Source organism: Ctenocephalides felis, unplaced genomic scaffold, assembly GCF_003426905.1.
Source record: "Ctenocephalides felis isolate EL2017-DRISC unplaced genomic scaffold, ASM342690v1 CF-g0.4_SCAFFOLD_03571, whole genome shotgun sequence".
NCBI classification, from domain to species: Eukaryota; Metazoa; Arthropoda; class Insecta; order Siphonaptera; family Pulicidae; genus Ctenocephalides; species Ctenocephalides felis.
In genome coordinates this window covers 9,776,579-9,800,111 of record NW_020539725.1, presented here as the reverse complement: position 1 = coordinate 9,800,111, position 23,533 = coordinate 9,776,579, and the positions used below count along the sequence as shown (strand labels likewise).

Here is a 23,533-nt window from a genome sequence, read left to right as displayed (position 1 = left end):
ACAATTTGTTGAAAGCCCCAATCATCAACTTCTTGAATGAAAACTTTGACTATTTTTAGTTTTTACTATTGAGTTGTTTTTCCAACATGCCTTTGTAGTATACAATGTCTCTTTTCGGCCGAATATTGTAAATTCATCAAATTTATTGAATGTCCTTTACTGGACAGTTGTAAATATAAGAGATAATAATAAAAAAAATAGTTTTTATCTTATTTTATATTCTTAGCACATTAATTAATAACGTGTAAAATGGAAAGTAAAATATTGTTTGCTATTTATTTAAGGCTTTGAAAATATTGCATAAAATTCATGACTCTAGACCAGAATATTCCCTTAAGAAATATAAATGATGAGTTTTAAATTGACTGAACTTTATAATACCCCCTTATGAGGATTGGGCTCCACGTTGGTAATTAGTGCGTTACACAAAACAATTGTTGCATTAATAGCATAATTTAATAGTTTGTGAATGCCATATCGATTTTTTTCTATTTTGAAAGATAGTTCAATTATTTTCCATAATTAAAACGATTGATCAATCTGTGGCATCAAGCTGTCGGCCAACAAGTATGTCTACATTCTATACACTGCACTGCGATTATATTCTAGGAGTATTTCGTTCGATTAATTCATCTTCAAGAATGTCATCGAATTAGTCATTTAATATAATAAATGAAAATATTTGCAACTATGCTTTCGAGAGATTTTTAACCTCATTTGCTCACGTCAGCGCATAGTGACACCAACAATAATAAGGCGATTTATATGTAAAGGTTAGGACAGGTGTGCTACAACAATATTCACGATCCACTAGAAATAATTATGACTTCAATTAGAGTGGGTAGTATTTTACCGTACTGGCAATTTTAATTAAAAAATAGAAAGTTTTTAATTGGCACGGAACTGCACATTAAATGCTATTAAAAGTAATTGAAAAAATACATTATTACTTGTTTTAAAAGTATATCGTGTTTAAATTATTTCAGATCATAATAATGAATTCTATATTAAGGTATTTACAATTATATTCTTAGCTTACTACCCGTAGGGTAGTTATAGTAATGGGCCCAAAATCGAAGATGAAAATTTTTGCATATTTTCACGTTTTGAAGGTTTCTGAATATTTTGGCATACCTCAGAAAAAATGGATGTGTGGTGTGTGTGTTTTGTATGTCCGAATTTTTTCGTCCACCTTTTTGAGCGCACGGATTAACCGATTCGAATGGTTCAAAAAACATTCGATTCCTATTGATAGGGAGATGCGCTGATTAGTTTTTGGCAAAGGCATGTCCAGCCGTTACGGAGATACGGAGCAAAGAGTGCAGAAAATATAAATCGAATGATCTAAAACATATTCAATTTGTAATGATTGGGAGAAGAGGTGATTAGTTTTTGGCAGGTCCAGCCATTTCAAAGATACAGAGCTAAATGTGCAAAAAATTGCAGTTGTTGATTAACTAAGCGTCCGATTTGAATGATTCAAAGAACTTTCTGCTTGTTTCAACAAAATAATTACTTTTGGAAAAAAATTGTTTCATTTTTTTCAATTTTTTTTTCAAATTTTTTTTTTTTGTATATCGAAAATAATTCAGATTTTAATTTTAATTCTGTTCTAATATACTTTAAACAAATAATTTCAACTTTGCAATTCAGTTTATATAATTCTTATAAATATTAGACAATGTTACAATATTTATAATAATCTATTTGAAAACATTTAATATTCCTCGAACATTTCGTTATGATACGGGAAGTTCCAGCAATTTGCGTTAAGGCACGATGCCATACACCACTTTTAATATTGTAACGTGATTTAATTGCCAAATATTTTTTTCCTTAGAGTTTTGTTATATAATTTTGACATCAACTCTGTCTTCTCAAAAAAAAATGCAAGTACATTATTAATTAATCCAATTACTAATTATTTTAGTATTATGTATCAATGCCAATAAATACGTACATTTATTATTATTTATGTATGTTATAATACTTATTATAAAAATTTTTGCTGATGATGTTTTCAATAAAATAGATCAAAACCGTTAAAATGATATAAAAAAATGAATGAATAAATAATTATTTTTATGTATATTTGTAGCCTGATAAATTAAAATATTAAGGGGTGCGCAGAATTATTTGTTCAATAAAAAAGTGGGGGTGTACGAAAAGGTTGGAAACCACTGCCATAATCCAATGTACTCAACTCAAAAATTGTGCTGCATTGAAATAATATTATACTAAATTCATTTTAGATAGTTTTATACTGGCTTATAATTATGCATCTTGGCCATTATAAATAACATAATTAGAAACATGAAATAAAGCTACATATTGTGTATTTGGGATCTATCGATTGATAATAATATTCATACTCACGACAAAATTTAATTACATTCCAAGCGTTGCTAATATGCAAACCTTAATTAGTTCCTATAATTCAACTACTTTTCATAGGCCTCTGATATTCTACCTTGTCAGTATGGGCACTAAATTTATTATCATGCCAAGTTTTATCAAAATCCCAGACAAGCAACGTCTGGGTTCTCCTTGTTGGCTTTACAATTATACTTCATTATGTCTTACAGTTTATCAAATTTAAAAAATAAACTTATCAAAAGTATATTTATTCAAAATTTATTTAAAAAATATATCAGTGACGGATAACTGAAAATTATGATAATTGCCAGTATGGTAAATGCAGTTATGAACAGATTTGCTAATTATTGCATGCAGGTAATTAATTACTTAATGGCTCAATCGTTAGGTTGGGCTTGTTTTGGCCTTCATTGTTATTAACAGTATCACAATTGATTAAAGAATTAAAATAGAAATTAATAAAAAAATATGAAGTTTTTTAAATAAATATCGCAGCGTGTATAAAATGAAATCAAATGAATTCATACATTGTGGTAATACACAACATACACAAGACAGAACTCGAGACTCAAGTGATCTGCTTGCGACCTATACCAGTGGTTGGCAACCGGATGGTCTCCTGACACGAAACGTACCACTAAAAGTATAAAAATGAAATAATAATCAGGCTTAGTTCAGTTATATAATACACCTAATATAAAAGACCCTAAAATTTTGTTAGTAACTGTATTTATTACCAACATTTTAAGTATGTTAAGAAAATATCTCAGCAAATCACATAGATTCTTTCAAATATATATACAAAAGTTAAAGTGTACATGTTCATAATTATTAAAAATTTTCTTATTATTTACTTTAATTAAAAACACAAATATATACAATGTTAAAACACGAGCACTATTAAATAGTTTACAAACTTCCTTGGAATTTAAGATTGAAGTTGCTGAAGTACTATTTAGTACAATGAAATATCACATTAAATTAATTTTCATCATAAACGTTTATTTGATAATCGTAACTCGATAAGTCCTAGCGTCAATTTTTATTTGAAATAAAAAAATGTGGAAACATATTTTTTTATTACCTCAGTTTTTTGTTTACAAATACAAAACATAATAATATTTATTGCATACCTATCTAATTGAAATTAATACAATTATTCAACTATATAATTAACAATTGTACATTGGCATTAAATATAATATATAATATTGGAAATAATGGAAAGATTCTAACACATAAAAAAATTATATAGAGTTGGGCGGGGCACCAAGGTCCAATTTAAGTTTGAGCAATTATATTGTAAAAAACCAAACCAGTTACATCACAACAAATACGACATATCAAATAAAGAACTATCTGGCTATGTTCAGCAAAACTCTAATCAATCGCTGTATAGTTATAGGCCTCCTTTTTTTGTATTTTTCAAAAAATTGACATCTGGTTCTTTTTACACTGTAGATAGTGTAAAATGGGCAATTGAGAACAAATTCAATATCTTATTTTCAATTTGACAAAATAATAGCTACAACTATTCAACTAAAGCAAAATATAAATTTCTTTGGGCACATTTTTTACAAAGATAACACTGTATATAATCTTGATCTTGTTCAGAAATATTCATCAGTAGAGTTGTAATAACTATTATTTTAATTTATTTTTTGTAAAATAGAGGCCTCGAAACCAAACAACAGTGTAAACAAATAAAAAGCTAACAACGAAAGAAAATACTTTTGTTATAGATTTTCAAACATGGTCCTTTATCTCTTGATAGCGACGTTGCTTGATTTAAGGCGATGGCTGGCTACACATCTTTTCTTCTCTACTTTCAAATATTGTTACTAAAAATTGTTTGTTTTTGAGATACCGTTGGAGGACCTTTTTACCCGCGGACTTTTAAGCCTCGCTCTACACTGCATATAAATATTAGGACGTGATAGGATCAGAAACTAGGGGTTGGGTGAGAAAGTTCAATTGGAAATAAAGACTTTAGAATAATTTATTGCTTAATTATGAAATTTGTAAGCTTGTAATCGTTGTACGAAAACATGTTTTGCGAATGATTTTTACATTTGTTATTGCTACTCTAGTACATTTTTGTAAAAATTGATTAAATGATTTAATAATGTATTTTTTTAATAATTACCTCAATATTCTGCTGTAAATATGTATAACGAAAACAAAAAATACTCTCGAATTTACAGAGAAGTGAATGTTTACAATTGCTGACTTGTACTATTCTTTTACACAACTTCGGCAGTGGTATGCGTTCTCTTTATTTTGATCTCTCCAGTGAACGTCTGCTGTGTGCAACTAGTTTTCACATCTAGAAATTAGATGTAATGCAAAGCTTACTTCAAATATTATTATGATACGTAATTATTAGAAACTTTCAATATTAATACCTACATAACAAGATAAAAAATCTGTACTCTGTAAGCTTTTTTACTTAAATCGAAATTTGTAACACTGAATTGTTTGTGAAATTTATAAATTCACGAGTAATGTCTCAAAGCAATTCATTTATATTTTTATTTAAATTGTGATTTTCAACACTGAATTTGTTTATAAAATTTACAAATTTACGTTGTTGATTTTAATTAATTTTGCTTTAAAGCAGTTTATATATTTAAAACCATTATCTTATATCAAACATTATTATATGAATTGTAATTTATATCACTGAATTTGTTTGTAGAATTTATAAATTTGCGTTGTTGATTTTAACTTTCTTTTAATTTGTCTCTTATTATCTTATATATTATTTTATTATCTCATATTATATTATTAACAATATATTTTTATATAAATTGTAATTTCTAACTGAATTAGATTTTTAAAATCCTTAAATTTATATGATTTTAATATTTTATTTTGCAATTTATATTTTAATAATGTTATTAAGTTTAAAATTTTTGTTTTGTTATTAAATAATTGTTGTTAAAAATATATAATCGTGTATAAAAAACGAGGTGTTGAAGTTTAATTAAAAAATGAACACATAGGGCTGATAAACAAAGCTGATTTTTTTTATAATATATTAAAAAAAATCATATAAATTGCAATCTGTCTATTAAAAGACATTGAGTAATTAGTTTGTTATTTCACATTGGTTTTTATAAGAAAAAAAAAACAAAGTTTCCCTTTTACTTTGTTACTATACATTAAATTTTTGACACAGTCTGAAATGCAGAAGGTATATTTTTCTATTAATTCCAATAACTAGTGGTGCATGGCATCGTGTCTCAAGGAAAATTGCTGGAACTTGCCGTACCGAATGTTTTTTGAATAATTCAAATCGGACGCTTCTTTCTCTCAAAAACTGATTTTTGTCAAAAACTAATCTCCCCACCAATAGAAATCGAATTTTTATCTGTGTTCTCGAAATCGTCCACGAAAAATTGTATCCGCACATACATACACATATATACATCAATTTTGTCTATGCTAAGGTATGCCAAACTGTTCAGAAGGCACATAAAAAATTTTATTTTGGGAGTATCAGTATTATTCGAGTTATAACAATAGCAGTCTTTGAAATAACTAAATAGCAACGCTGTTAATAAGTCAATTAAATTATCTATATGTTTAAATCAGAATTTTAACCAAAACAGTAATTATTTTGCTAAACCACTTTCATATGATCACAAATAACCGTAAATTATATCTATCATATTTAAAAGAAACTGTCTCCAGTATTAATTCAAACGCTGTACATCATGCTTCATTATGAATCAGTAATTTCAGAAGAATTTAAAACAATGTATATGTTTTCTTTATCATGACGCATTCTTATTTCAAAGTAATTTTAAAACATCAACGATACAATACAGCGAACGAGCGAAGGAAACGCATCGTTTGTAAGTTGACACAGTTTAACAAACGATGGAAGATAATGCCCCGACGTGTTGCTAAATATATTGTGTTTCGTTCTATCTTATTATCTGTAGTATATATTCAACTCTATCTGTGCGCAACGGTGGTTTAGGGACATAATCGATTATTTTGACAGCGATTCTCAAACTGGTGGAGGCGTGAAAACACCTAAATGAAACTAATAAATAAAGATATGGAACAATTATTGTTCTATTGTGAGCTAAATACCATCTGTAAACGATTTTAAGAACGGTTTTTATATGAGAATTAATATCTCATGATACCGTTCCAATAATTAACTTGTATATATTTTCTTTATCACGGCGATTAAATTATATCTGAATAAACTCTGTTTGATGTAAAATATATTGTCTTCTAGAAATATACACTTTTTCATACTCTTTTCGCTTTCTCTAGTGAAGCTTTTTACTTTTTTCACTTAGGGGCGTCCATTAATCACGTGAGGTTTTTAGGGGGAGGGGGGTTTTGACAAAAAAATACGAAATATCACGTGGAGGAGGGAGAGGTATAGTAAGATATCAAGTGTATTTATTTTTTACCTGAATTTTTTAAAAAAAAATCCAAACATTTTAAAAAAATCAAAAATTTTACAATTTTTTCTCTTTTAAATAACAGCACGTATCATCAAGAGGGAGGGGGTCCAAAAATCCTTAAAAAATCGATCACGTGATTAATTAATAAAAAAGCAAAAATATCGAAAATGAAAATTTTCCCATTTTTATAAAATTGCAATGTCACCTAAATATTTTAGTATATTTAAAAAAAAACAGTTGTATTTGTGTGTGTGTGAATATTTGGATACAATTTTTCGTTCACGATTTCGAGGGCACGGATCCACCGATACCACTGGTCTATAAATACAAATAATGAAAGTTACATTATTTATAATGATATATTCGAAAATATCGTTCAATTTTCATTGATTATTGATTATTTTTATTCCTCGATTATTAAACTAAGGTTCGGGCATTTCCAGCAATTTGCCTTAAGGCACAATGCCACGCTAGTTAAATATCGTTTAATGTAGCAACTTAAAGGGCAATATTATAGTTATGTATATAGATAAAAGTCACAAATTATTGAACCTAAATGAATCTTGTTAATTAATTTAATTCATCTTCGATTAGGTTTCGGCCGGTCAGCAGCTTCATCTCTCTGGTGATCTAAAATCGGGCGTGTCTGTAGCAGCGCAGCAGGGCATGTTCTTTAGCCAGGCTTCTTCGGGCAACAATGGCCCTGGCACGGGTTCAAATTCAGGGGGCAATACGAATGTCGGCAGCGGAACTGGCAGTGGTGGAATGCCACAACCTGCTAATGTTACCGGAGAATCGTATACAGTATCGCAATCTCAAACTATCAATTTTACGCAGCAGACCCTTAGACAGAGGCAACAGCAGCAACAACAGCAACAGCATCATGCTGCAGCAGGACATCCGGGAATGTCTCAAGGCACAGGTTGGAAAATAAATCATTCTTAGTTTCTATTTTATTGAATAATAGTTGAAACCTTTGTTATTGAAAAACTTTACTAAGCATGTAAAGTAAACGTAAAGTATTAATATAAGTAAAAAATACAGATGTTAAATAGTATAATAATAAATGTATAGAATTTGGCAAGTGATTACGTAGGTTTGATAGACATACCCAAACGAAATTCTAACTCATCATTTTATTCTAACTTTTTTAGTTTTGATAAAATTATTTAATGAATCTAACAAATTATATTTTTAAGGTCTGGGACATAATGGTCCTAATCACATGGGTATGGGTCCACAAGGAATGTCGCCGGGCGGTCCCGGCAATCCTATGGGACCACACGGTGCGAACTCAATGCAAATGCATCAGCCTGGAGCTGCAGGTAATTTTCGTATTATAAATTAATCCACTCTTGATGATATTGCATTTTTTGCACAATTACTTTGGATGCTCAAGTGTATTGCCAACTTTTCTTCAGATTAATGAATTTCAAGTTTCAAGATAAAAATTCATTTTATACAGTGTTTGTAAATGTTTATAAAACTCTTGAATATTTCATAAATTCAACATGTAACATAGAGTCATATTTTTACCCAGTATTCTTATTTCTTTCAATGTTTAGGAATGAATCAAGCAAATATGACGATGGCTCGGGAACAACATGCCAAACTTCTGCAGCAGCAGCATCAGCATCAGCAACAAATGATGCGAGCGCAACAAGCTGCTGCCATGCAACAGAGCATGCAACAGCAGCAAGTTCACATGCAGCAAGCGCAGCAAGTTCAAGTAGGTGCAAGACCACCGCCACCTGATTATAAAGCATCTGGTGCTGCAGGAGTAGGAGTACAGCAACAGCAACTTCTTCATCAACAAATGATGCAACAACGTTTCCAGGGCTCCATGAGGAGAGCGCAACCTATTCCGCCATCTGGTTAGTTTTATTTTTAATTCATAATTTGCCCAATAATAATCAATATATGATAAATAAAATAAATTATATCTATGTAGGTAGTTAAAATAGAATATTTGTGTTTGAAAAAGTAATACTAATTCTATGAAAATTAGTGTACTAAAATATCATAATTGTACCAACTAGGTCCAATGATGCGACCAGGTCATATGTACATGGGTGGTGTGCAACAACAGCAGCAGGCTAGCATCCATTCGGCATCACGTATGCCATTCCATGCTCAACAGCAACAGAGGGCTCCTAATGCGCAGGTCACGGCTGATGGCTTAGCCCTTGGTGCCGGCCATCAGGGTGCTGGGGCTGCAGGAGGCGGCGCAGAATGGCGCCATGTTATGTCTCAACAGCAAAGCGCTGCATTCCACTCCTCGGTCGGAGGTCCGGGGACCGGCAGGTTTCATCCACAACAGCAGCATATTAACACCGGTGAGCCATAATTTTTATTTCATTTTCCAGAAGTCATGTTTTTAGTTTCTTTTTAATCTTATTACAAAATGCATGGTAAATGAAAACATCATTTAAATAAAACTATGATAAATAATTGTACTGTAATTGCCTAGTTTATTATAAAGTTTTTTATACCACTTGTATGTTGTATCATACTAAAATGTTAATTAGCATATTTTTTTATTTTGAATACGAGATAAACACTATCTAAAGTTTATTTGCTTTATTTTTCAGGATTTGGTATGTCAGGTGCTCAAGGTGGACCTATGCAAATGACTCCTGCTCAAATGCAACATCACCAACAACAACAGGTTAATAATATATTCTAACATCAAAATAAAAATTCAAATTATATTCATTATTTTAATAATTTCTGTAAAAAAAATTTCTAAATGCTAAATTAACTAGTTTGATTTTCAATTTTACAGCAAATGATGCGGGCTCATCAAATGAATGCCATGAATAGTGACCCACAACATCAGAATCATATACACCAACAACAACAATTGCAACAAATGTTATCACATCAACAAAATCAACAACCACTCAGCTCTAATATGACACACCAAATGTCGAATATGTCCTCAGTGCACATGTCACAGACTCAGTCAATGACAATGAATGGTCAAGCTGGAGCAGGATCAAATATGACACCATTTGGTAATAGTCCGATAAACAATAGTGCCCCAGATTTTAGTCTGGAATTCTTGGATGGTTTACCTACAGGAGATGCAAGTAATTTTTCTGCACAGGAATTGCTAAACAGTTTGGATACCGATCCCTTTAATTTGCAGGATATCTTGTAAAAAGAAATCTCTTAAAATCAGTAAGTATTTGATAGATCTGCAATATTTTCTGCGTACTAAAAGCTCATCAGATGTAAATATCAAAGACTACAAGTTTATGAGCCGATATAAATAATCATTTGATTTAGTCGAGATATATTCAAAATGGTGCCACCATTCAAAGCTTTTTTTTACTCATTTGATACTTTTAATAAGCAGAATTTTTCTATTTGTTCCAAAGTAAAAAAAAAATATTTTATTGTGATAATTCAGCTTGTAATATGACCTTTAGTAGGTATACGTAAGCTTGACTACAAGTAGACATAATCTTCAAATAAAAAATTAACATAATCCGCATTATTCAGGAATAACATTAAAATAATACAATTCAGGAAAATGAAACATTTCTGTGCATAAAAATTATCTAATAAGAAGGTGATAGTGTGTTTGTCTTAGATCCATATACATTACTGTTATAGTGCAAAAATCACAATATAGATTTACCCATAAAATAAACCCTTAGAAATGAAATTATATAATAGCAAACAACAGATTCGTTGGTGAAAAATACAAAAATCTGCTGTTTGTTTATGAAGATTGTGTCTATGTTTTTTCATGTGTTTGATAATAAATCTTACATAACATCACATTTATCAAGAGTGGAGCAAAACTCTTTCAAAAATTATATTATCTTCACTTTATATATATTTATATATATATATATATATATAATATATATATATATATATATATATATATATGTTTATATTTCAATGTGTAATGAATTAGGACATTACTAATTAGTTTAAGTCAATTTGACTCTGTGATAGTGAACTGATATTAGTCTCAGATCTTGCAACAAATTTTAGATAGTGGATAATTATTTCATCATACTTAATTTTTACAAATATTAAAACATATTTGTTCAATTTATTAAATTTGAATTCCATCAACTACTGTGATGTAGTTAAGTGGAACAATTATGTTACAACTATTTTATGAACGTAAGTAATGGTAATTGTTAACAGACCTAATTATCCACTGACTGATTTTTATTGATGTTGCCAGTTCTTCCACTAAGCTGTTTTCATATCAACTATCCGTAACTAAATTAGAATTCAACTATTCTAATACTAAAAAATAATGAAGACCAATTAATTTAAACTTTTTCACTTATTTTCTATCCCGATATTACTTGGAAATATGACTATTGTGCTATTGATTATTATAATGCGCAAATTGGCCATGGTAGCATCTTAAATAATGAATTATTTGGAATTAAAACTGACTTGAAGTAAAATTATAATAAGGGTTGTCAACAAATGAAATAATTTCTCTGGAATCTATTCTGTATATTTATTTTGTTCAGTTAGACTAATCAGTTATGTTATATGGCCTATAACTAATAATTATTTTGGCATACAATTTTTATTGTTTATAGCTTCAATTCAATGTAATTAAATGTGCAAATATTCGGTTTAAAAATTTCTTAACTTGAATTTCGTGCTTTATAACAATCATACATTATATATTATATTTGAAGCCAGTTTTTTAGTGAATATAAATTATCTAAATAGTGTAAATAAACTTTGGACTTGTTATTTAATTGGCATTAATAATCACATAGGTTAGAATGTTTATAGTAATTTATGATATGATCGTAGATAAAGATATTATATTCCTATTATTTTTTTCATATATATATATATATTTATTAAAATTTGTATTTTTATATATTTTTTAATTTTAATTTTATATACACATTACAATGTTGAAATATATTTATATAATGGACTTTAAGAACATGTGAATGTCTGATAGAGATATTTTAATGTTTTTAAACTTTCCTATGGTATATCATACTCAAGTTAGAATTATACTCGAAATATTCCATATGCAAATAATAAAAGCACTTGTGTAAGATTTGTGTGAATAATTATCAAACAGTTTTAATTTACTCCAAACTCCATTTTATATTACTAAACATGATTTTTAGTTTGTAAATTTTATATCAATTGAAATTTTTTAACATCAGCAGCTTTAATGAATATAGATTAGTCACATTATTTAAATAATAAAGTAATTGTTATATATATATATATATATATATATATATATATATATATATATATATATTACTAATAATTATAATTCAAATCTTTCACAAGTCCTTAGTTTGGAGTAAAGATCATAGTATTTAATGGAATTAATTTTGATTTTTTTAAATTATGTTATATAAATATTAAACTAATTCCGCCATTTATTGTGATTAATGTTTAAAATAGAGTTTTAAGAGAGAGTGAGTTTCTGAATTGAAAGTTGTGCTACGTGAGGTTGATTATTACAAAGAATATCTATTCCATTTTAAATATATTAAAATAATTTATGCATTTCAAAGCAAAAGTAGACTTAGTATGTTATATTTGAAATATAACTTAAAAATGTCTCGAACAATCCTTTTAAATAAATAAATAAATTTATAGCATTTAGAAAAGTTAACATAGATTAAATGTACTTAATATAAATATATATTATACAAAAGATTTGTATAAATTGATGTAATAGTCAATTTTAAAATTAGGGCAATGTTTCTAAAGAACTTATTTTAAAAATTTATATAATGGAAAAATTATTTTCTGCCAAATTCATTGATTTTTAGTAAATAAGAGGGCTAGATAATATTTTAAATTGTACGTTTCAAGTACATACATTGCAAATATTTTTGTTTCAACAAACTAAATTATATTTTATAATGGTTTGAGTGTTTTTGGTTTTTAATCTCAACAAGAGATTTCAAAATGCATTCCATTTTATACCCTGCTAGAAAACTTTATTTTTAACAAAAATTCCCAAATACTTTATCTGGTCGCACATCTCGACATTGATCAATGACTTAACATTGCAATATCGTTAAAGAAATTTTTTAGTAAAGTTATCATAATTAATTATATTCTAGCTCTTTATTTTATAGTATGTATACCTAATTATAAATAATTTCTGAATTTCAAATCCGAGATATTATATTTGAAAGTTAATAACAATAACTTGAATTAACAATCAGTTAAAAAATATTCACATTGTTCAAATAAATTTTTATTCATTTGTTTCATGCTGGAATTAATATTAATATTATGATACAATTTTATATAATGAAAAAAATTAAAATATTATATAATTAGACGATATGAGACAAAAAGCTGTTAAATTTTAAATAACTTATATAATTTGTTCTCAAATTGATTAATAAAATATTAATTTATGAACAATATCATAACAAGGAACGGTTTCTAAATTGCATACCTAAAATTTTTGTATGCATAGAAAATTTTACTTAAAGATATAGCAGAAAAAATATATAATGTAAAAATAGGTTTAAGAAACTATTATGCATCTTTAAGTCTTCATTGAATAATTCCAATCGAATTGATTGAGGTGATTTCTTCCATCCCGATATATTTATATTATTTATAATTGGTTATAGATAAACTTGCCATTTCATTTTTGTGACACCAAATTTTATTCTAGATTATAAGATAAAGATTAGAAGAATTTTTCACAAAAATGTTTTTTTGATGATGCTGACATTAAACATGCTTGTGTATTATTTTATTAGTCAACTCTGAATGCATATACTTGATGAAAAATGATATCATGATAAGTAATGTAATAAGATACATTTAAATGCACAGAGAATTATCAAATATTATTTATTTAGGAGCATTCGATGATTAACCTTGGACCAAACTTAGAAAATTCCCCATTATTAATATCTATTCATCAGTGAATTTCTTTACCCGTATATATATATATATATATATATATATATATATATTTATATATGTATATATATATACACACATATATATATATATATATATATATATATATATACGATTGCTAAAATCAGCAATTTTATTTCTTACTTTAGTATTTTATTACTTTGTAAATATTTAAAAGATATATGAGTACATATATATATATATATATATATATATATATATATATATATGATGTATGAGTATACAATTTCATATATAATCACACATAGAGACGATAAGGTTATAGACCAATATTTATATAATGTAGGATAAATGGTTTTACTGCCAAATTATTATTATTATTATTATATACATAGATAATAAATATATCATATTAAAATATTATATCAAGTTTTATTTCTACAATTCGACGCTATCTTATAATTTATTTACATAATTTATTTTTTACATAATAAACTTGACTCGTAGTCAATATATGATTTGGTATAGTGATTATAATAATGCAGGTATGATGAAATAATAATACTATTTAAAAAGATTAAAAGATTATAGCATTTTGTAAATACATGCATTATTGAACATATCTTGTAAGTTATATTTGAAGGTTTATTGCTAAAGGTTAACCTTCGATATCAATTGATATCTGTACTTGGATGGGATTACCTTAATCAAATGTAATTATAAATTAAAAATGTCCTCTATGCATGTATTTATATTGAGGGTCTTTATCTTGGTTTAGAGCAATAAGGAAGAATAGTCTGCTATGCAACATTTATTTTAAATATTATAAGAGATATTATATATTTTATTTTTATGTAAGAGATATACGAGTACATAACAGGCGTTGCTCATTAAATATATACATGAAACAAATAACGAGATAAAATGAATGAAAATATCTCTTACGAAAATGAAATTATCCCTTACTGATTAGTTCTGAATAGGAAAAAAATTCGAATACAAGAAAAAAAGTATTTCAAAATCACAGAGATATTTTCGGCGTTAATGTAACAAGTATTATTTCCAGTCATAATAATTAAATATCTGTTTTTGTATATATTTTTTATCCAGTATTAAAGTTGTTAATAGTTATAAGGTATTAGTTAATTAGTTATTAACGTAAAGGTTTTAAAGACATTAAGTTTTTCTAGTCACGAACTTACATAAGAATGAAAAATTTGTGTACATATTAAAATGTATAATCCATTTTCTTTCCAGTAACTTTAACCTTCTCGAACGCGGACTCTCAGCCCGCACGAAGAATAAAATTTGGTCGTTATTCCTAATGCATCGTCTTGAAAAATTCGGATTATTGTTCTTTAACATGTTCAGATTTACTTAGTATTGATGTAAATCAAATGTAGATAATCACTAATACCCGTTTTTATTATTGTCATAAGATCTTATTCGTCATAAATTTGAAGTTTTTCCGATAGTAGTGTATGGCATTGTGCCTTAAGGCAAATTGCTGTAACCTCCCGTATCGTAACTATTATAAATATTATAACATTGTCCAATATTTATAAAAATTATATAATTCTTATAAGTATATAAAATGAATTGCAAAGTTGAAATTATTTGTTTAAAGTATATTAGAACTTAGTCAGAATTAAAATTAAAATCTGAATTATTTTCAATATACAAAAAAAAAATTTTTTTGAAAAAAAAATTTGTTACAATTTTTTTTTCAAAAGCTATTATTTTGTTGAAACAAGCAGAATCATTCAAATCGGACGCTTAGTTCTCTCAAAAACTGCCATTTTTTGCACATTTAGCTCTGTATCTTTGAAATGGCTGGACCTGCCTTTGCCAAAAACTAATTACTTCTTCTCCCAATCATTACAAATTGAATGTTTTTTAGATCATTCAAATCGAATACTCCATTCTCTCAAAAACTCGATTTGTATATTCTGCACTCTTTGCTCTGTATTTCCTTAACAATTGGACCTGCCTTTGCGAAAAACTAATCAGCACATCTCCCTATCAATAGGAATCGAATGTTTTATGAACCAATGTAATCGGTTGATTCATGCGCCCGAAAACGTTGACGAAAACATGCGGGCATACGAAACACACACACACATCCATTTATTCTGAGGTATGCCAAAATGTTCAGAAACCTTCACAATGTCGAGAAATGCAACAATTTTCAATTTCGATTTTCGGACCATTACTATAACTATCCTGCGGGAAGTTAAAAAAATAAATTCAATGCTTGAAAGTTTACGAAGGTTTTACATTTTGAACGATCGGACATGTAGATGAATTGAAAGATTTCTCTAATTGTAAGATCGACAACATTGCACTTCAGTTCAGGTCATCTCATTATATGTATCCTTCTCCTACGTTAGGTCATAGTTATCATATTTATACATTGTTCCACCGCTTTTTAGGTCGCTGCTTGTTGCATTTGTTACGTTAATTACTACAGCACACCTTGTGCTACCTTTTTAAACAAGGGGCGGTTGTCACGCAAATGTTTATATGTGTTAATGTTCAACATAAATGTTGCTTAAATGTGTCAAAGAAAGTTGCGTTTTTTGGCTACGCTGCAATGGATCGTGCATTGTTGGCTATATCAATTGAACTGAATTCGGCACTGCATATTTGTTTGCTTATGATGCACAAGGTATAATATTATTAGTTGCGTTGTATGTTGTCTTTATTGATTTTGTTGTGAAACGGTAACTTACGTTGTGTAAAATGATTATGACGGCGCAGGTAATGCAAGGTGAATTATATGTTAGATGGCACACCATCAACGTGGTTGTAGTGCGGCGCAGTACGCGGTGCTGCTCCTTATTGGTCGTATGTCACCTGTGACGTGCAACAGTAGGTTGACGCTGTTGTATTAAGTCACCTGGGAGGTGATAACGATCAAACGAATCTTTATTAAAAAATCTGTTAACATACACACACACACACACATACTTTTTCCAACTTTGGTCTCATTCGATTCAGAATGGCTTGACACGACGAGAAAACATAACACTAGCGAATCGAATTTTTTGACGAAAACATACACGTCTTCTTCGGGAAGTTAAAACAGAGTTAAAAAGAAAGCTTCAGTATTTCCAAAATGACGTGATTCCTTTTTAGTTCAATTTTAGTTTTGCTGTGGTCGATTTTGCGGATAGGTTCGAGAGATCGGAGGTCTCAGCACAGGGGCGTAGCGTGCATTGGCGAGGCCCCGTATCAAAATTTTTTTGGAGGCTCCCTCGGGTATGCCCGAATTTTCCCACAAAAATCTTCACTTATCATCAATATTTATCCGAAATTTCTACAAACAATTCAAATTTAATACATATACACATTAATTAAATCATTTATAACTTATGATGGCTATAGTTTTTGATAAAGTTTCTGTTTCTATGAACAATAATGATCTAATGCTGTTCCTGTATCATCGAAGTATTTAACTTCTCGAAGGAAAAATTAATATTTTGCCAGAAAATGTTTTTTTACAACGATAGGCCGAGCCGATTCCTTGAAATTAGGAGAAGAGTGCTAAAATTTTCGCCCTTTATTTCAAAATCATAAACCGTTTGGAATATATCGCCCGGACAGTTGTTGAAATTAAATTGACGATTTTGATAAAGCTTTCCATGATTATAACTATCATAGATACTAAAATATTATGAGCCTGTGATAAGACATTAATATTAACTAGTGGGGCGCATGGCATCGTGCCTTAATTTATTTGCCTTATTATTTTTTTAAAAACGATTAACATCTTTGAAAAAATTTTACTTCGAAAAAATTAGATTTTTAAGAAACTATAAATTTGACAAAAATTATTTTTTTGAAAAAAAAATATTGAAAAAACATGTTTTCTTTATTTTGAAATATTTTGGAAATTCTGAGCTTTTTTTCAAAGCAATCGTACCGCTTTAACTGCATAGTCAAAGCGCGTAAGCGCCGCGTCGCCGTCTAACGGATAAACATTGGTACGGAACCCATAGGAATGTAAACAAAATTTATACTTATTGTTAAAATCTCTATAAAACAACTGATAATTTGATGTGCATATGTGCATATGAACATTTTTGACCGCCATGTGGCATTTTTTTTTATTTTTTTCACTAGATCTCCGAAACCGCTAGTCCTGCTTTCATGAAAATTTGATCAATTCTTCATCTTGTCAATACAAGTATAAAATGTTTTTTGAATTATTCAAATCGCTTCATCCGTGTTGCCGAAATCGTCGATGAAAATTTGTATCCGCACACACGCACACACACATACACACACACACAAACATCAATTTTTTCTAAGGTATGCCAAAATGTTCAGAAGTTTCTAGAACGTAAAGATATATAAAAATTTTCATTTTCGAAGTTACGCCCTACGGGAAGTTAATTTTTTTTTATATCTTTACGTTTTAAAAACTTCTGAACATTTTGGCATACCTTAGAAAAAATTGATGTTTGTGTGTGTGTGTGCGTGTGTGTATGTGTGTGCGGCTACAAATTTTCGTCGACGATTTCGGGAACACTGATCAACCGATTTGAATAATTCAAAAATCATTCGATTCGTATTGATAAGGAGACGTGCGGATTAGTTTTTGGCGGAGGCAGGTCTAGCCGTTCCGAAGATACGGGGCAAAAAACGGTAACTCAGATTTTAAGAAAACGGAGCGTCCGATTTGAATAATTCAAAAAACATTTTACTTGTATTAACAAGATGAAGAATTGATCAAATTTTCATGAAGGCAGGTCTAGCGGTTTCGGAGATCTACTAAAAAAGTAAAAAAATGCCATTTGGCGGTCAAAAATGATCATTATCAAATTATCAGATATTTTATAGAGTTTAACAATAAATATAAATTTTGTTTGCATTCCTATGGGTTTCGTACCGATGATATTCGGTAGACGGCGATGGGGCGCTTACGCGCTTTGACATTTTGTCTCTATGCAGTTAAAGCAGTACGATTGCTTTGAAAAAAAGTTCAGAATTTCGAAAATATGTCAAAATGAAGAAAACATTTTTTTTTCAAAAAAAGTATTTTTTTGTAAAATTTATAGTTTCTCAAAAATCTAATTATTTCGAAGTTAAATTTTTTTTTAAAATGTTAATTGTTTTTAAAAAAATAATAATTAAGGCACGATGCCATGCACCCGCCTTATATTGTTGTATCGTAGAACCGCTCCCCAGTGTTATGTTACGTACCAACAGCAGATGTCAGCGCGTAGCACACGCTCGGCGAGCGACTATCTGCACGTTGTGAAACATAGACCGTTCTCGATTAGTCGACGATTTTTCGACCGTAGAGCATACTTACCTGGCGTGGGGGCTACCGTGATCAGCAAGGCGGTTCCCCCAGGGCGAGGCCCCTCCATTGCACCTCGGTTGGGCTGACCCCTGCGATTGTCCCTAATGTGGATAACTCGGGCGCGTAATTTTTGGTAGTCGGGACTGCGTACGCGCTGTCCCGGTAATAATAAACTTATCATAGAAAACATAAAGAACATTAGGTTAATTGTTTCGTATAGCAAAGTTGACGGGATTTTACACGTCGGCTAACAGGACTATACTCGATATAACAGTGTGGACAGATTGTAGTCAAGTCAAAAACATATACATTTCAATAAATGTAAGTATATACATTACATTTTATAACATGGGTTTTTTACCCGTAGGTATTGTATCCTAAATCTAACTAGTTGGTTTGGTATTTAGCCTTGAGGCAAGTTACATGAAATCCCGATATGTGTAAATAATCGACTTAATAAAAAAAAAGTGTAAATATAACTTCATCAATCCTACTTTAAAAAAAAACGATGATAATTTTAGCAAAGTTTGACGAATTTTTAAAATTAAACTACTTGTCGTAAGGCCGTAATGTTACAGTAAGTTCTATAAGACCACGATGTATATCACTAAAAAAAGTTACATGAAAATCGGCTTACATTTTTTTCAACAGTTCATTACAAGAAAAGGCTCGGTATATTTCACCTAAAATTAATCAGTACCATTCCCAACAAATATCTTTCGAACAGTTTTTGATTTTTTAAAATCGGTTCGGTAGGATGAGCTTAAATGTGGACGAAAAGTTTAACACTTTTTTTTCAAATTGCAAAGAAACGGCTTGGCAGGTTGTCACACAAAAGTGACAAACGATAGTCCTCACCGAAATACATCAAATAGCTTTGAAATTTTTAAAATCGGTTCAGGCGTTTTTGAGAAAACGTCGATCAAAGGTCTAATTTTGACAAATGCCAAAAAAAACGATACCAATTTTTGCAAACTTTGACGAATTTTTAAAGCTGAACCAGTTGTCGTAGGGCCGTAATATTTTAGTATGATATAGAAGACTATGGTATCTACCGCCAAAAAAATAATTATAAAAATCGTCGAATTTTTTTTTAAAAAACTTTATTACAAGAAAACGGCCCGGCCAATCTCTACCAAAAACTAATCAGGTCGATTCCCTACCAATATCTTTCGAACGATTTTTGAATTTTCAAAATCGATTCAGAACTGCGGGCTAAAACGTGGACGAAAAACGTTTCACTTCTCTGCTATTTATGAAGAAACGGCTTGGCCGATCGTCGCACAAAACTGACAAATGATAGTCCTCATCAAGATACATCGAATGGCTTTTAAATTTTTGAAATCGGTCCAGCCGTTTTTGAGAAAACGGCGATTTACGGCAAAAAATCTGTTGGTGCACACGCACACACACCACACACATTTTTTTCCAAATTTGGTCTCATTCGATTCAGAATGGCTTGAAACGTCGAGAAAACATAAAATTAGCGAATCGGATTTTTTGATGAAAACATAAACTTCTCCTTCAGGAAGTTTATGTAATAAACTATTTATATTCTAAAATTGATGAAAAACTAGTGGGGCGCATGGCACCGTGCCTTAAGGCAAATTACTTGAACTTCCCGCACCGTAATGAAGTATTCGAGAAATTTTAAACGTTTTCAAATATATTATTACAAATACTGTAGTAACTTTCATTATTTTTGCTATCTTGTTATATCTGAGCAAATCAAATGTAAATCATAAATCAATTTATCTCCAGAACATTAACAATCGTCATTTCATTTCAAATTCAATTTCAAAAAAAAAAAATAGTTGCCTAATTTGCACAAAATTGAAAAAGTGCTTCCGTATGGTCACAGTCTAAATGCACTTGCAAATAATTCTGTGCGATATTTTCACTTATACTGTGCTTATCTTGGCGGCGTTTTCACATTTTTCAGTACATAACAGTCTAAATGCACTTGGGTAAACATTTGTACCAGAATGGTGCTTAGACTGTGCTTAGCCTGGGTAATTTTTAACTTCCCGTAGGGTAGTTATAGTAATGGGCCAAAAATCGAAAATAAAAATTTTCGCATATATTCACGTTTTGAACATTTTACTGGCATACCTCAGAAATTTTTCGTCAACGTTTTCGGGCGCACGGATCAACCGATTTGAATGGTTTAAAAAAACATTCGATCCCAATTGATTGGGAAAAGAGGTGATTAGTTTTTGGCAAAGGCAGGTCTAGCGGTTTCGGAGATCTAGTAAAAAAAGTAAAAAAAAATGCCATCTGGCGGTCAAAAATGATCATTAGACATATTCACATCAAATTATCAGATATTTTATAGAGATTTTAACAATAAGTATAAATTTTGTTTACATTCCTATGGGTTCCGTACCATTGCTTATCCGTTAGACGGCGGCGCGGCGCTTACGCGCTTCGATATTTCGTCTTTATGCAGTTAAAGCATAGGCAGTTAAAGCATAGGCAGTTAAAGCAACCGAGGAATAATATTCGAAATCATATAGTTAATAATAATTTATATAAATCAAATATTAAACTTGACAATAATAACAATAATCATAATAATCTAATAATCATAATAATCTAATAATCATAATAATCTAATAATCATAATATATAATAATTTATTATTCATGAAAGAAAATAAAAATGCCGCCCGGTGCGTAACAACCCCACCGTCTTCCCCCCCCCCTAGATACGCCACTGAACAGATATATCAGACTATATGCAGGGCCGGCTTGTAATTTTTATGTTTTCTTGACATTTCAAGTCATTCTGAATTGTTTGAAACCAAATTTATTAAAAAAAATGTGCATATGAGCCGATTTTTGACTTTCGCCAACGTTTTCTCAAAAACGGATAAATCGATTTCAAAAATTTAACTCATTTGATGTGACTAGGTAAGGACTATCAGTTTTGTGCAAAAGTGTAAAAATTTTTGTACACGTTTTAACCAAAAATCCTGCATCGATTTTAAAAATTCATTCGAAAGATATCATTTGGAAATCGTGCTGATTAGTTTTGAGAGATCGGCCGGGTCATTTCTTCATATTTAATTGTTAAATTTTTTTCACAATGATATTTAATATTTATTTAACTTTATTGACTATACAGATCATGGTCTCGAATATACCTAAATATTTCGACCCTACGATAAGTCGGTTTAGTTTCAAAAATACTTTAAAAGTTTGAAAAAATAAGCAGCGCTTTTTTACAAAAGCAAAATTTAGCGACGTTTTCTTAAAAATACGTAATCCTATTTGAAAAATTGATGAAATTCGATAAGCACTCGTGATGGTTAATTTTGCCTCACAATCGGCCGAGACGTTTCTTTATAATTATCAAAAAAGTGTCAAATTTTTGGTCCACGTCACAGCCTAAATTCGTGAATTGATTTTGAAAATTCAGATTTTGGTCCAGTCGTTTCTCAACTGTTGATTAACATTTTTTGTATTGTAACATGTTGTTTTTGGATCCTTTTCTTAATGAACATACTGCAAATTTGTTTCTTCTTCAATAATATGTAATTTTTGAACCGTTTATAAAAAATAACTAACATGTTTAGAAAATTTGTATAAAATTGAATAATCTGCGATAGTTTTTCACATTGTAATGCACTCATGAATTAATCATTTTTTTCGATTATTAACACATGGTGGAAAGTTCGTGCAACTTGCTTGAAGACAAAGTTCCACTTACACCATTTTTATACACTTATAAATGATTTGGAAACAAAGCCTTCAATAGCCGCGTTTTGATTCGATCTCGTTTTCAATACACCCGCCTTCGGCTGATTTTGACTGAAGTCGCCTCTTAATCCAGCGGTCTATTAACTTGGCCGCCTTTTAATTCAGTGGACTTCTAATCCGACCGCTTTTCGTTATGGCCGCCTATAAATTTGCTCTTTTTCTGATTTGGCCGCACTCTGGCCAGACACGGCCCTGACTATATGAGATATAGTATTGAATCGATTGAGAATAAAAAGAAAAATGTAAGTTTAGATTTTGATATGGTGACTCTTCAAGCTTTAACTTGTATGTGTCGAAGCCTGCCTGCTTGGATTTAAAACCTTCACCACACATACCTTGCAAGAACAGCCCCACAACCGCTGGAACTTGTCTCGCAAAAATTTTCAAAGGTCATCCAAAATGAAATTCACCCACAAAAAAACAATTTCGACCGTGTTGAAAAAAAACCTGATTGTATCACTTTAGTGCTTGTTTGTCCATATGTATGTATTAATGTTTATTAATTCGCGGTGATTATTCTTGACCATGCGTGTGATGTGTTGCAACCGAATTACCAGTTATCGTGTCGTGTTACGTTTGTGTAAGTTTCTGCACCGGGCGCTCCGTTACGTCACGATTTTAACACCATTCCGAGTGCTCCAAGGCCGCGCTGCGCACTCATGACTACGAGACAATGGGGCCCGACGGGTAACGCGCCAACTGCTAACGACTCTTACTCTTAACCATAAAGCGGTTCCAAGCGAAATTAATTAAAAATTTATGCACGCCGGTCG

General features: G+C 30.0%; 1 protein-coding gene and 1 non-coding gene across 2 annotated transcripts in view; both read left to right on the top strand.

The window, feature by feature from the left end:
• The window catches only part of LOC113384773 (neurogenic protein mastermind-like), a gene marked incomplete at its 5' end in the record, with an annotated part of 55,898 nt that extends 45,828 nt beyond the window's left edge, over positions 1 to 10,070 (top strand). Inside the window, 6 exon segments of the mRNA XM_026622532.1 lie at positions 7,401 to 7,728; positions 8,006 to 8,131; positions 8,372 to 8,680; positions 8,846 to 9,142; positions 9,398 to 9,474; positions 9,592 to 10,070. Coding sequence (XP_026478317.1) covers positions 7,401 to 7,728; positions 8,006 to 8,131; positions 8,372 to 8,680; positions 8,846 to 9,142; positions 9,398 to 9,474; positions 9,592 to 9,969 — 1,515 coding nt within the window.
• Positions 10,071 to 19,000: 8,930 nt separating this feature from the next.
• On the top strand, positions 19,001 to 19,162 carry LOC113387179. The gene has a single exon (XR_003368129.1). It is a non-coding gene; the product is annotated as a U1 spliceosomal RNA (small nuclear RNA).
• Positions 19,163 to 23,533: the final 4,371 nt, after the last annotated feature.